Genomic DNA, 13787 nt, shown 5'->3' with positions numbered 1-13787 from the left:
TGTGTTATTTGGCCATCCCCACTATAAATTTAAGGCACTTTCAAAATTAATCTGGAAACAATTACTGTTACCACCTGATCAAACCCTCTTGCACAGTTTAGAGGCTCTGGAATCACAGAAACCTTTTTGCTAGGAAGCCTGAATGCCCAATTCTAGCAAGAAATACATTTTTCTTGAGCTCAATCAGTTTGGTATCTCCATAACTCACCCTGGTTGTGTATGCTGCTTCAGGGTCATCTTCTAGGACTCTGGAGAGGCCAAAGTCTGACACCTTGCAGACCAAGTTGCTGTTGATTAGGATATTCCTGGCGGCCAGATCTCTGTGCACGTAACCCATGTCAGACAGGTACTTCATTCCTGACGCAATGCCTCGTAGCATCCCGACCAGCTGGATGACTGTGAACTGCCCATCATTCTTCTGCAGAAGGAGGGAGACATTGGATGAGCTGAGAGCCTCTGCACCCTCAGCATTGCATGTGCATGAATAAAAATGCAAAGGCAAGTCTCCAAGGAAGGAAACCAGGAAAATTAGTAATTCATTACTCTCATGCTCTGACCATGAAGCTTTTCTAAGTTTCACTGTTTAGATTAGGATCTCTAGAGACAAAGCTAAGGAAATGTAGCTCTTTTAACTTGAGATCAAGGAGCAAACTGCTTCTACTGGTGACTGATAGAGAGACTGTGACTGGGAGTGAACACGTGTATAAGGGCACTGGGCTGGGCTGTTTCTCAGTCAGGCAACTGAATGGTGCCAACTTGCCTGGAAATCCTACCTGTAGGGGTTCATGAATACTTGAGGGGATAGGGGCTCTTCCTCACGTTGCCACATCACATTTCTAACCATTTCCCCCACTCTCCCTTCTCTAGCTCTGACATTTCATGGAAAAACTCTGACAAGTCTGGGGTTTGCTATGCTGCAGCATGGATCTACTCTTGAACCACATCACAGTTTGTAGGGTAAGTTAATACCTTCTATACAGTCAACTGCCTTTTAAAATATATGTAATACCCTCCAATTTATTCCTACCAGTTTGTATCATTACGTGCACCAGGTCCTTCATGATGCTGTGTAAATGTAGATCAACGAGACAACTAAGCTACTCCTGCCTCCAGACAGCACCAACACCCAGAAAACATTTTCATTGATATTAACCATCAACAAAGAACCCAAACCTTAGCCAAGTCCCCAGGTCCCCTCGAAAAAGGATCTAAGTATTACCTTTAAAAATGTATCCAGAGAGCCATTCTCCATGTACTCAGTCACTATCATTACTGGTTTGCCTGGAAAGTACATGAGTTTGTTAGGAATTTATTTTAAAAACAAAAGCAATAAAAAAGTCTTTTAATAGTGCATCTACATGTGGATATAGAGCCATGTAACAGTAAATCTACACTGGGACACTGCTGTCCCAGAGGGGTGACAAGAGTTGTTCCTAGAATATATATAGAAGTAGGAAAACTGAGGAGGAGGGGATGAAAAAGTAATACCATATTATGGGTAAGGTACCAAGCCCTAGAGTGTTGAGCTGAAGGTTGAGGTGGAGGTTGCAAGCTGAACCCAGGCAACCTTGCTCCTGTGTCCATCAATCCGAAAGCTTGCAGAGGACAAACTGCCCACAGCAACCTCTTTGGACCCTTCCCTCGAGCTTCAACATCCTGAAGAAACAACAGGAGCCCAACAAGACCAACAAGGATGATCTGAAGCTTGAGCTTGGGAGCCACCAAAACCAACACCAGGAAAGAATGGGATTGCATTCCTTGTAATTCAAGTAATTCCCTGTGACTACCCTTGTAAACACATCTGGAAGTGAAAAGGAATATTTACACTGTAGAACAAAAGCTATTTGAGTATGGAACGAGTGCAAGTGGAAATCAAAGTAAAAGTTCTTAACAAAAGACCTGGTCTCCTATTATTGACAGGAATAATAATGTTTTTCTAAATCTGTTTGATTAATTTTCATGCCCGAGTCATTTTAATGGTAATTATATATAGTTTTTGCTCAGTTTTTATATCTAATTTCTCGCTAGCTTGCCACAATGGCATAGCAATAATTAATGTGGTGTGCTCCAGCCCTTGTAAATTCAATGAAATCTTATAAGAACATGTAAATTATTTTTTATTTAAATCAATTTCCATTAGCCAGCATGAAGCACAGACAAAAGAGGAGCTGTCAGTTATTTGTAAAGTGCATTATAAATGTCTTTCATAGAAATGATCAACGAGAGCTGCCACGTGTCATAACATGCACATGAAGGTAAATACTAAAAATCAGCACATGTCCTACTATTTAGATAGATCTTAATATTCCCATTTTCGATTATCTTAACTATTTTGCCTAATTTACTGCTTAATTATGTACATAACAAAGATAATTGTGAACTTGTCAATCAAAATACTCATTGCTGTGCAAATACTACCTTTGCAGCATGAAGGACCTGTGCTGCTTCAATTTAAGTTACTATCACAGCTGTTGCCCCAAGCTTGAAGCTTGCCCAAAATATTACTTTTCATATTGGAAATGCACCTTGGGACCATGAAAAATATTGCTGAATCCCAAATGAAATGATGTGCCCCATCTTTAAGGATGACAGCCACCTGTCTACACGCAACATGGGCTGCACGTAAGAGGCAGGAGAGATCTGAGGGCCATTGCTATTTGTTGGCAAACATGTGAGTGGCTTTGCAGGGAAAAAAACTGCAGAGGTATCTCAGATGCTAAAAAAAATTGTTTTTAAATGCTAAACACCCAGCTATAGCATGGGGTCCCTTATTTAAGACACTTCAAGGCAGCATTGCAGTGAGAATGGTGTTTTGTCACGCCACCACCCTGGGGGACCTTCTCCAGGCTCCTGCCTTTGGATGCCATCAGAGAAAAAAAACTAAGATTTCTGGCACTTATGTTTCATTATCTGACTGCTGCAGGTTGGCAGCAATCATGGAATAAATTAACCCCATATCCAAGAGCATGGAAATACGGACACAAATAGATAACTTTCAACAAAGTAAATTAAAAGTAAACATCAGCCCTTCTGAAGTGCTGGGCTGATTCTCTGTGTCACCAGGGCTTCCTCCTGCTGGCATTACATGGTCGTAAAATATCTGTCAATGACACTCATGCCAATGTATTAATGCAACATGTACACCATCAGTGCAACCAAATGGGATGCAAATGAAAACTGTCCCTACCTCTGTAAAGCAGAAATAGCTAAGGGTTTGTGTGCAAAGGGACAATGAACATGATTAATCAAAATTAATTAAGGTGTGCATTTGAACTATATTGGTTAAATGATATGAAGCTCCTGCACAGATATTCTCATTCAGAATTAAAAAGGGCCCAATTCAGTTTAATTTACTTCCGAAGTAAATCATGATGCAGCAAAGACATTTTACCCTAAAGATCTGATTCTACAAAAGGCCAGTGACTGAGACAGTGAAGGGTAAAAGTTAACTGCTTTGACAGATCAGAATACTTTGCAATTCATAAAGGTTGTTTTGGTCCATGTAAAAGAAAAGGAAAAAGCTATGAAGATGCTACAGATGTCTTCTGGAAAAAAATCTGAATGCAGTAAACAAACATTTACTGAGCTAATGAGAAGCTCTCGGTACATATATCCTCCTGAATCCAAACTTCAGTTGCTCTAAGTCCAATTTAGAAGCAGAGTTCCCTGTGTTTCCACAGCCTTTGGAGCAGACAGCCACTTTATATAAAAGGCAGCTTGCTAGGGAGGCATATTCTCACTAAAACTGGGATTTCCAACCATCCTTAGCCTCCAGCCAGCAGAAAGATTCAAGCTCATGCCAGTAACAGCTTTCATGGATGTACAATCATCATTTGTTCCCTGCCCAATATTCCACATCCCTGCAGGGCTATAAATTGGAGCCCTTATATATTAAGGGTTACACAAGGTGTCCCTGAGATATTTTGATACTTATTAAATTTTTGGGAGAAATCTATTTTGGTTATTTTTTAAAATTTTCAAAAGTTTTAGGAAATGCAATTTCAAGGAAAAATTCAAGAAAAGGATGTTGATTACAAAACAGCATTGATTTTGTGGAGGTTACAAGGACAAACAGCTAGAGCCTCTGTACCTTGTCTATTGCAGCTCTGAAAAAGAACTAATGTTGGAGACACTTCCTCTGAGGAATGACAAATGGTACTGAGAGCAGCCACATGGCCCCAAACACCACCACCTGAACAGCAGCAGCTAAGCAAGCTCTGACATTGCCAAACATGAAGACAAGAGGGGAGACAGCCATTCACGCCTGTGAGGCCGGTGCTTCTTCACTTAAAATACACCTTAAAATAAAGGAGTATTTATTTTCCACAAAAAAAATCCTTGATGCAAATAATGCAGATCCTCCAAGGCTTTAAAATGGATGACTAGCAACAGCTTTACACATTTTCTATGGCCTCAGCACAGCACCCACAGTCTTCTGCTGGGCACATTTGGTGTGTGCTATCTCTTCCCCTGCCCTTATGTTTGGAGCATACAGTAATTTGGAGAAGAATTGGGCTGGAAAAGTTACAGAAGGCTGTTTTGCTAACTGAGCAGTAACCTCAGTAACTCTCATGCTGGGATGCCCTCAGTCCCTCCCATATGTCAGCACCATGGGCAACTATTATCAGGGGCATCTCTAGCAGATCCCAGAGGGAGCTTGCTTTAATTGAGGTTTTACACACTCCTGTCATCTTCACCTACAGTCCCGTTCTACTTCCCTGCTTCAGGGAAGCAAAACTTCAGCTACCTTCTGCTCTTGCTTGCACACCATGGGAGTGATCACTAAGCTCAGTACTACCCTCCTGCTAGCTTTGCTTCAGTAGTTTCTCAAAATTCGATGGCTGGGAATCATCAGGGGCTGTGGGGTGGGTTCCCCTTCCTCCTAGACTTTTGGAAGCAAATCTTCCTCATGTCCCTTCCAGGGAAATCGCTTCCTATTACCTGGCACATCTTTGTTCACCCTGAGGATGATGTGGTTTCAAAAAGAAACAAATAAAAGCAGAAATAAGAAGCAAACCTGCTTGGAAAACTTAGTGTCTGGCCTGGCGTTGCTGCGTTCAAAACATTCTTGCATTTTGCAGGTGGTATGAGCTGCTGAACCACCTGCAAGGCAGGAATCAAGCAGCACATTCCACTGGCATTCAGACATTGCAGGCTTACTGCTGTCTCCATCACCCACAGACTGCATGAGACTGGCCAAAACCACCTTCCATTTCTGTCTCATTTGATTTTGGGCCTTTGAAGAAGCGTTTCCTCTTAGCCCATGCATATTATGCCTAAGTGACGCAATCCCTCCAGAGGCAGCTGCTGTTTTTTATCATTTTAGTTATTATCTATCCGTTCTGGCTGGAAGAACACCAAAACCCTTTGGGCACAAACCCCCTTTACAGTGTTAAGGAACCTGTTTCTGGCTGCACCTATCAAGTGTGATGCTTCAGGCAAGGGGTGTTTACTTTTTTGGTGGAATGGCTCTGTAAAGTGCACTCAGAACAGGCATAACCCAAGTCTTCCTTAATCACCTCTCCCATCAAATGAGTTCATAGAGATTATCCACAGCAAGTTGTACTTACTTTTTGTGACAACACCTTCCAGGTGGATGATGTTGGGGTGGTCAAACTGCCCCATGATGCTAGCTTCTCCCAAGAAATCTCTTCTCTGTTTCTCTGTGTAGCCCACCTTCAGGGTTTTGATAGCCACTGGAAACTCACGCTTTCCCTGCAGCTTCAGCCGCCCACTGCAGACTTCCCCAAACTCCCCTTCAGAGAAAAATCAGGAAGAATGGGATCACACCACATCAAGGGAACACATGATATGCCTCTGTCTACAGATGCAGCTCAGCCTCGGCTGATGAAAAACATAAAGGGCTGCCCTGCATTCATGGATATGGATTGCTGAACATCACAGTGATGACCCTCTCAAATAGCCAATGCACCACAAGCCAAGTAATTCATAAATACAAGAAGACTGGGAATAAAAATGTAATTTTCCTATATTTAAAGAGCTATGCTTTATATCCCATTGGGCTTTTTAAAAATTTCATATTTTTGTCTACTGTATGAAAGAGTCCTGTCACATCCTATACCATCCTCCTTGTGTGGATAGCTGTAAAACTCAAACCACTTGCTTCTTAATCTTCCTTTGGTAAGTTACAGAGATGGAATGCTGTCAGCCTTTCACAGTAACATATATTTTTATAGACTATAAACCCTTTACAATTTTATTACTACCTTTTTCAAAAAGTAACCTAAATGGATTTTTTTTCTGGTGAATAGTAAATTACATCCAAATCCACATTTTGAGAGGATAGAAAATACTCCTAAGGTTGATGCAAACAAACAGCTTTACTGAAAACAAAATGGGAGTTTCTTCTTTTAACCAAGGAATTTTAAAGCTTTGGACTTTGGTTTGTCCTTTTTTTTAATGTCCCAGGTGACTTCTTATTCTTAGTTTTTGCTTCAAGACTGACCTTAATGTGGGGGGAAAAAAAGGTTAAAATGGTAAAAAGAATATGAAAATTAAGTGACTCCTTTTCCTTAGCATCCACTGAAATAGCTCAGCTTGGTCCAAATGTGACCATTTTCTGACATTTTCAGTTCAGTTCCTGAATTTCAAAACTGTAGACAATGACAGGTCTGTCCTAAACTTCACTTGGAACATGATCACCTTCATTGCAGAGTACCTAACAGCTCAAGTATTTCATGGCCATTCCCAGATCTCTCATGTTAAGAAAGCCAACCCCTCACGTTGCTAAAGGTCATGAAATGCATTTCCATACCAGCTCCGATAACTCTTTCAATGGTTATGCATGAAGCTTCAATTTCCTTAGCAAACTCGTGGACAGCTTGATTAGGGTCCTCGTAGGTGTGGGGATCAATGTAAGTCCTTACTCCAGGCAGCTTAACTGCAAACACAAATTAAGCACATTTAATGGGACATGACATCACAGAAAATGGGTAGTACACACTCCTTTCCCTTGCACTCTGCTCTGCTGGAAATTTATTTCTATGGTGACAATGAGCATCGTTCCTGAAAAATGACATTTAGTTTATATGTGACATATGTGCAACTTCATCATATTTAGAAAAACACAATAGTGCTCAGCTGGAATGACGTGCAGCTAAAAATCCCTTTTGGTGCTCTGTCCTGGGTTGGTACGGTGTCTGGTAGAATAGGATCTTTCTTTCTGGAACTAGAAAGGGTACACCAGGAGGAAAAGTACAAAAAGCAAAATGTTACAGGAATAACTTGCAAAGCAAGCTGGATGGATGGGGGTTGATGGAGAGCTGAAATAAATTATGCCCTACTAGTCACACATCAGCTAATCAATCGCCCACACTATTTCAGACAGAGTTACTGAGATTTAAAAGAACTGCATATTTGCAGTGCAAAGCCTGTGGGTTGTATCAGTATAAATATAATCAATAGCTGGCTTTTTCTCCAGGATTTGAGAGAGGAAAAAGTATTTTCATTATCCATATTATAAGTTTGTTTTGACAATCATTAAGGCTACTCACAAGAAGAATTGCTCATCAGTCTAATGAGACAGCTACATTACACTGTGGCTCTTAATTGATTTGCTTCCTGCTGCCTTCATTACATAGCACTAATGGAAATTTGACTTTCACTCATGATGTGTTTGCCTTTTCCACCCCAAAAGGCACCTCACTGTTACCCATCCCCAGATCCCACAGCTCTTGATGAAAGAAGGACTGATAGCAACCACAAGATTTACTTTCTAGCATCACCGCAGAGGGGTTTCCAATACAAGGGCATTTACACAGCATTTCTGAAAGCTTCCTAGGTGCACGAAGTAGGTGTTATTCCTCACACCTCTGCAGAGGCACCCAAGCCGAAGAGTAGCAGTGGGCTTGGTCCTCCCAGCCAGCTGGGGTGAAGCAAGGGTTTCAAAAGTGTATTTTTGGACTGTTGCTTCCAGACCACAAAAATGTTGAGTTATTATGTGCTGACCAGGAAATATTAATAACATTTTGGTTCACACAGCAAAGACAGAGGAACAAACCAAAACAGTTTACTAGGAAGATCTGCTGCAGACATACAAGTGTGAATAGCTCAGCACATATAAGGACTGTTCAAATGTTCAGTTCTCCATGGGGCTTGCAGCAGGGGCAGGTGGGGACCTACTGCACAAACAATTCTTTTGTGAATTACCAGCAAAACCAGATTTTTTTGTTCCAGAAAAGCACCTCTCAGTTGTATTTCTCATTACCACAGACAGCCAAAATATATATATATGTCTGCTCTTTACTCACTGTGGCCATTATGAAAATGCATCTTTTCTTCTTCTGGATCTTGTTTAGCCTTGCTATAGCCACATCGCCTGGAAAAAAAAATAAACACAACAGAAGAGTATTTTTGCCTCTGGTATGGCAGAACTCCATTCTCTACTTCAAATCACACAACGCACAGAAACCCAGAGCAGTGACAAACCCAACCTCTCTAGCGGCTCTATTGCTGCTGTCCCAGTTTTAGCTCATCAAACTACTTGCAATTTCCCTAACGGGATTCAGGGCTCAAGGCCCGTGGATTTTCAATTGGACTTGTGTTTCCAAATCCCACAGATGCTTCTGAACAACTCCACTCTACCTGACATGTAACTCAGCTATTATTAAGAAGAAAAGAAAGCAGGAACAGGAAGGACAATGGAAGGGGAATGGGATGGAATATTGGAATTGCAGAAACAAAATCTCCTGGACTGCAGAGCTTTTGCAGGCACTGTGTTGTATGTCTTACATGCTCCCCTTCTTCCACTGTGCATTTGCCCAGAACTTTAAATTATGGTATTTTAGAAAATGGTCTTGTGTAAACATTAACACCTTATACACATGCAAAATAATGGCTTTAAACAAAACAAACCAAAACCTGCTGCCTCGCTGCCTTCAGGGTTCTCCTCCATATTGTTGGCTCTGCACAGTTTTGTGCACATCTCCTGTCTTTCCACAGGGGAGCTGCCATTCATGGAATCCCCTCTGCCCAGCGGAATAAATACGGAAGAAGGCAAGCTGCCTGACCTATCCTGCTCCCACCTTTGCACCAGATGGCGCAAGGATAGTGCTGAATCCTACCACGGAGTTGCAACCACAGTCATAAGGAAGTTGCATCTCCCTCAGGGCATCCTCCTACTAGATTTTGGCTGCCCTTCCTTGACTCAGCTTCATTCTTCTCATCGGTTTTCTAGGTGATAGTTTTGCATTAGCATTATCTGTCTGCTTTGGTGGCATTTCTGAGATCTGCTTCACTTGGACAACCACACAGGAAGCCCCAGGATAACTGCATAGGCAAGAATTGCTATAAACACACACACATTTAAAAATACGGGATGAGGTATGTAGAATGCACATGTATATGCCCATCTTTCCAAGGACCTGATAACATAACTGGGTAGAGGAACTGGATCATCCTTACAGCAAACCACATGAACATGACACTGAAGGACACTGCTTGGTAGAATGAAAAACCTGGAACAGACACCTGCAAGCCAGCCAGCATGCAGTGGAATCACTAGCTGGCACACCTCAAAGAAAGCCTCAGGCTACTCAGAAGCCACTAAGAGTTGAGAAACTTGGAGTCTTCTTTTCCATTGCTTCTGTGATTTTTGAGCTAGGGGCATGTGAGCACTCCAGCATCACTCACAGCAAGGAGGAGCATATGATTAGCAGGAACAAAACTGCAATTAGGAGGAGGTAGTAACAGGCATCTGCATGAAACACGCCCTCAGCATGAAGTCCTATTACAGGGAACTGCTGTCTGCCTGGATGCAAGGGGCCAAGCAGCCTTTTGACTCTAGGATTTTGGCACTGGGTGAGTGAAATGATCACAATTACAAACAAAAGCCTGAACATGATGAGACACCACCATTAAGCTGGACCCAGCAAAGCTGCATGCTGGACAGTTGAGGAGGAGAAAAGCAACATGAGCTTCTGGGGCTATTCCAGGGAAGAGGAAGCTTACCTTGGGGAGAAAGGGAGACCTGTGCCACAGGGAGAGGAAGGAAAAACAGAGATTGCAAAGGTTGTGCAAGCCCAGGGGAATGGATTAGGAAGACAAGGGAAGGCTGGCAGGCAGTCTGGGGACACAGGCAGGGAGATAAACAGGTTGCACTTGATAAACAGCCAGGCTATCCATGCAAGCCATAACTTCAGCAGCAGCAACCAAACTGAGACCATAACACTTTGAATGCAAACCCCACAAGAAGAGCACTGAGGTGCCAAGAGATGTGGCTCAGTTATCTGCACGTTGGTGCTTGCTGCCTTGCTCTAAAAGCAGCAGTGCCATTTCCTGAGATGAGGTCCTGCATCATTAACTCCAAACCTAAGCACTAGGTGTACAAGGAGACCCTGGGAGTAAGGGTCATTTAAAAGCACATTCTAGTGTTCACAAACCCTTGGTGAGAATGGATTCTTCTTCATCATATGACCTCCCACTGTAACTAAATACACTAGAGAGATGAGTCTCAGTATCAAGTCCCACTTCTGGCAACCCCAATTTATTCTGCTGCCAAGTTGCCAAAGTTACATCAGTTTTCTGCAGAACTAGTTTTTCTGGATGGAGGTATATGACTCAATTTTCCTTTTAAAAATACACTAATATTTCAATTCATCCTTCTACCAAATTCACATATCCAGTATTTCTTCTGTTTGCCTTTTGGAGCAGATAATCCTTATCCCTTCTTCAGGTTTGGAGCACTTTGCCTATAAAAATGCTTTTCTAACATCAGCCTTTCTATGACCTGCATCTCCTAATTCTCTGACCATAAATACAGAGGAGACAGAAATGCCATCCCTTGCATACAGTGATCCAAGCACACCTTGATGCACAACAGTCCATGTTTTACTGCCCATGGACACACTCCAAGGGCCAATGCAAACCAGTTGGCTCCAGCTGCCCCCTTCTCTCGAGCTGGGTAATACATACAGCAGCACATCACATTAGCATACGAAATCAGGCTCTGGGATGCCCAAAGCATTGTCAAAACAAGCCTTGACAAGACATGTCAAAGTGAAATGGCAGCTGGTGGACTGTGACTGTCAAGCAACAGTTGGGTGTCACTAATAAAGCTTGCTGCAAAACCTGCCATCACTGGTGCCTTTCTCACACTTTCTCAAACTGCCCAGTCCATGCTGACTGGGGCTAAACTGCACTTCTGCCATTCTTGACCTTCAGATGCTTTAAATAACACACACAAGCATTTTTTTCTCCTTTCTTCCCCAACTAAATCCCATAAAAAATCTGCAATTTCAGGTTAACAGTCCTGACTCACTTTGTGAATCTTACTGGCAAATCAAAGTATCTAAATACTGTGGCTTTGCAATATATTTTGGGAGAAAAAAAGCTCTCAATTGTTTGTGAAATAATCCATTTCTGCACGTGCATTTGCTCTTAATATTTACTGGCAAAGCTGTGAGTCAAAAGCCCTGATGGAAGACTCATTCTCTAGTTTATTATCACTGTTCAAACCATAGATTTCCTATATCTTTTCTATATCACGCACAGAAAAGGCATAAAGATCCTGACACTCGCTTCATCTCCCACTGAGCTGGAGACACTCAGCCAAAGAGTTAAAGTAATTCAGCAGCACACGTGAATCTCAATTCATTTACTCCTGTTGCGGATTTGTCCCAGTTTCTCTATGTAGAAAGCAGATGTCTTCCTTGCACAGCTCTGTGTTTTTCAATAAAAGTATCAGAGGTAAAAAGAAAAGTGAGACTTTAAATATTCTTAAGGCATCATGTCTTATTTAAAAATTACTTGCAGATTGGCAGGCAGCTCGTAAAATATTGATAGAGCAGATTATAAAAGTGAAGTTGTAAAATGATCCCTATATAGGTTTATAAAATATAAAACGGACAGGTAGAAAGATGAAGAATCCAGCTGGGAAACTAATGCCCACTACCCTGCATGGCAGAAGCCAATTCATGGAGAAAAACCCTTCAAGAAGTGAGGCAGGAAGATGCTTGGTCTCCCTGGACTGATGGAGATGCTTTTAGTTTTGCCCTGTGCTTCAAATTACCCTTGCTGGGTTGTGTGTGTACCCTCACCCACTTGAGGCATTCCCCTGAAAGCCACAGAATGCCCAAGGGAAGGAGTTTTCATCTCCCTAGCTAGGGCCACCATTCTGGTCACAACCCAGGCAAGACACAGCCAGGGGTCTGTGAAGATGGACCTTGGACATCACGCCCTAGGTGGTGATGTGGAAAAATCTTTACCTACTTTTTTTCCAGGCATAGACCAAGGCGTTTCAGCACACAGACAAGGCATTACTGGAAATGAGGGTGGGGACAGCATTGAGACATTCCTGATGAGGAAAGGGACTTTACCTTGCCAGGTGCAGTCAGTACCACAGAACAGGCTGTGCCCTCAAGCAGCTTGCAATCATCTCCCATGCCAGTCTGGCAGAGATTTATACAGGTGTTTAATCTCTTAAATATGAGATGAAGGAAGCCTATGCACTTCTCTAAAACAGAGACAAAACACCACTTTTTTTTCAGGGGTGAGACCTTCACTCAGAAGTACGTCTTTTGCAATTAATCAGCTTAGAGGAACGCTTCCAACCCATCCCAAGCTGTCACTTTGCAGAAGGTTTGCAAGGACTGCTAGGTTGTTGTTTACAAGGGGTTAGTGCTTATTTCAGACTATTTGTTCCAAGATGTTAAAGCAATAAAGCTGCATACGTGTTGCAGGGCAGGATCGTGTTCCATGCAGAGGAATAAACAAACATGGATCTGTCCATCTGGCCAAGATCCTGTCGCCTCAGCTCACGTGTGGAGACAATAATTTGTTCAGCAAATAGCTTTACCCTTGATAAACAACACTGATAGTGAGAGCCAGAGGCAAAACCTTACAACTAGTGATGTTAGTCTATGCTCAGTATTTGCATGTGCTGCTTGCAATCCTAGAATAAATTCAGCATCACAAAACCAGGGAATACTTAAGGTACTGCTGTAAACCAAACAACTTCTACACTGGAAATTGCTTTCAATTTTTCTGGTCCCTTTCCTCCTGCATAAGATCAAAAGGGCAGTAAAAGGTCTGATGATGACAAGCAAGGACCAGCTCAGTTCACAGATACAGTAGATGGGTGGCTTGAGAGGAACCAGGCAGATTCCCTTCCTAGGGGCTGCAGGCTCACAATCTTCTCAGCTGCTTTCCCAGCACTGCTGTCCCTCTCTGCACTGTGTGACCCTGTCTTTGACCTCTGATTAACTTGGATGCCTTACAAAGGAAGCTTCACAAATCCAGCAGTGGTATTTTTAGCCTTTAGTCTTTCCCTGCCTTTGCGCTGAATGACTCCCTGCTTTCCTAAACCACCACTAGAACAATTAAAAATAATTTAAACAAGATACCGTTTTCCCCTCTTGCAGGAAGCTCCCTCTGAAGTGATTTCCATAAATCTCTCTAAAGAGGTTGTCGTGCCTTCCCATAGCACAGCCAATGGCATCTGTGCCTTGAAGTAACTTTTCTCATTTCCCCCTCCCAGCTTGCTGTCACATTAGTCTCTCTGCAGCTTAGGAGGAAAACTGCAGAGGGTGTTTTCCATGTCAGCCAAGTTTTTCTTGTGCGTCTCTCTTCTTCATAGCCATCCAGTCCAATCCTGGTCTTCTTTGAGAAGTATCTTCCACTGCTGTCAGGCTCTGGTTGGGGGCCTTGCTGAGGACATTTGAAGCATGATTTGCAGTGAGGGACTGCTCGTGCACTGGTGCCACAGGCACGACAGACAACAGAAGTACTGTGAGGTTTTCCTTCAGAGCAATCATTGCCAGAACAGTGGC

The 13787-nt window shown here is 42.6% G+C and overlaps 1 protein-coding gene across 3 annotated transcripts in view; it reads right to left on the bottom strand.

Moving 5' to 3' along the window:
• EPHA5 (EPH receptor A5) overlaps nt 1-13787 on the bottom strand; it is a 191782-nt gene that overhangs the window by 20641 nt on the left and 157354 nt on the right. For all 3 annotated transcript variants that reach the window (XM_085058448.1, XM_085058449.1, XM_085058450.1), the window contains 5 exons: nt 8271-8338; nt 6776-6901; nt 5571-5756; nt 1220-1281; nt 209-418 (listed from right to left, as the gene is read on the bottom strand). In XM_085058448.1, coding sequence (XP_084914574.1) covers nt 209-418; nt 1220-1281; nt 5571-5756; nt 6776-6901; nt 8271-8338 — 652 coding nt within the window. The remainder of the gene's footprint in view (nt 1-208; nt 419-1219; nt 1282-5570; nt 5757-6775; nt 6902-8270; nt 8339-13787) is intronic.

The sequence above is a fragment of the Lichenostomus cassidix genome, chromosome 4, assembly GCF_008360975.1.
Source record: "Lichenostomus cassidix isolate B80296 chromosome 4, HeHo_3.0, whole genome shotgun sequence".
NCBI lineage: Eukaryota > Metazoa > Chordata > Aves > Passeriformes > Meliphagidae > Lichenostomus > Lichenostomus cassidix.
Note: the sequence above shows the minus strand (reverse complement) of the source record. Positions and strands in the feature narration are given on the sequence as shown.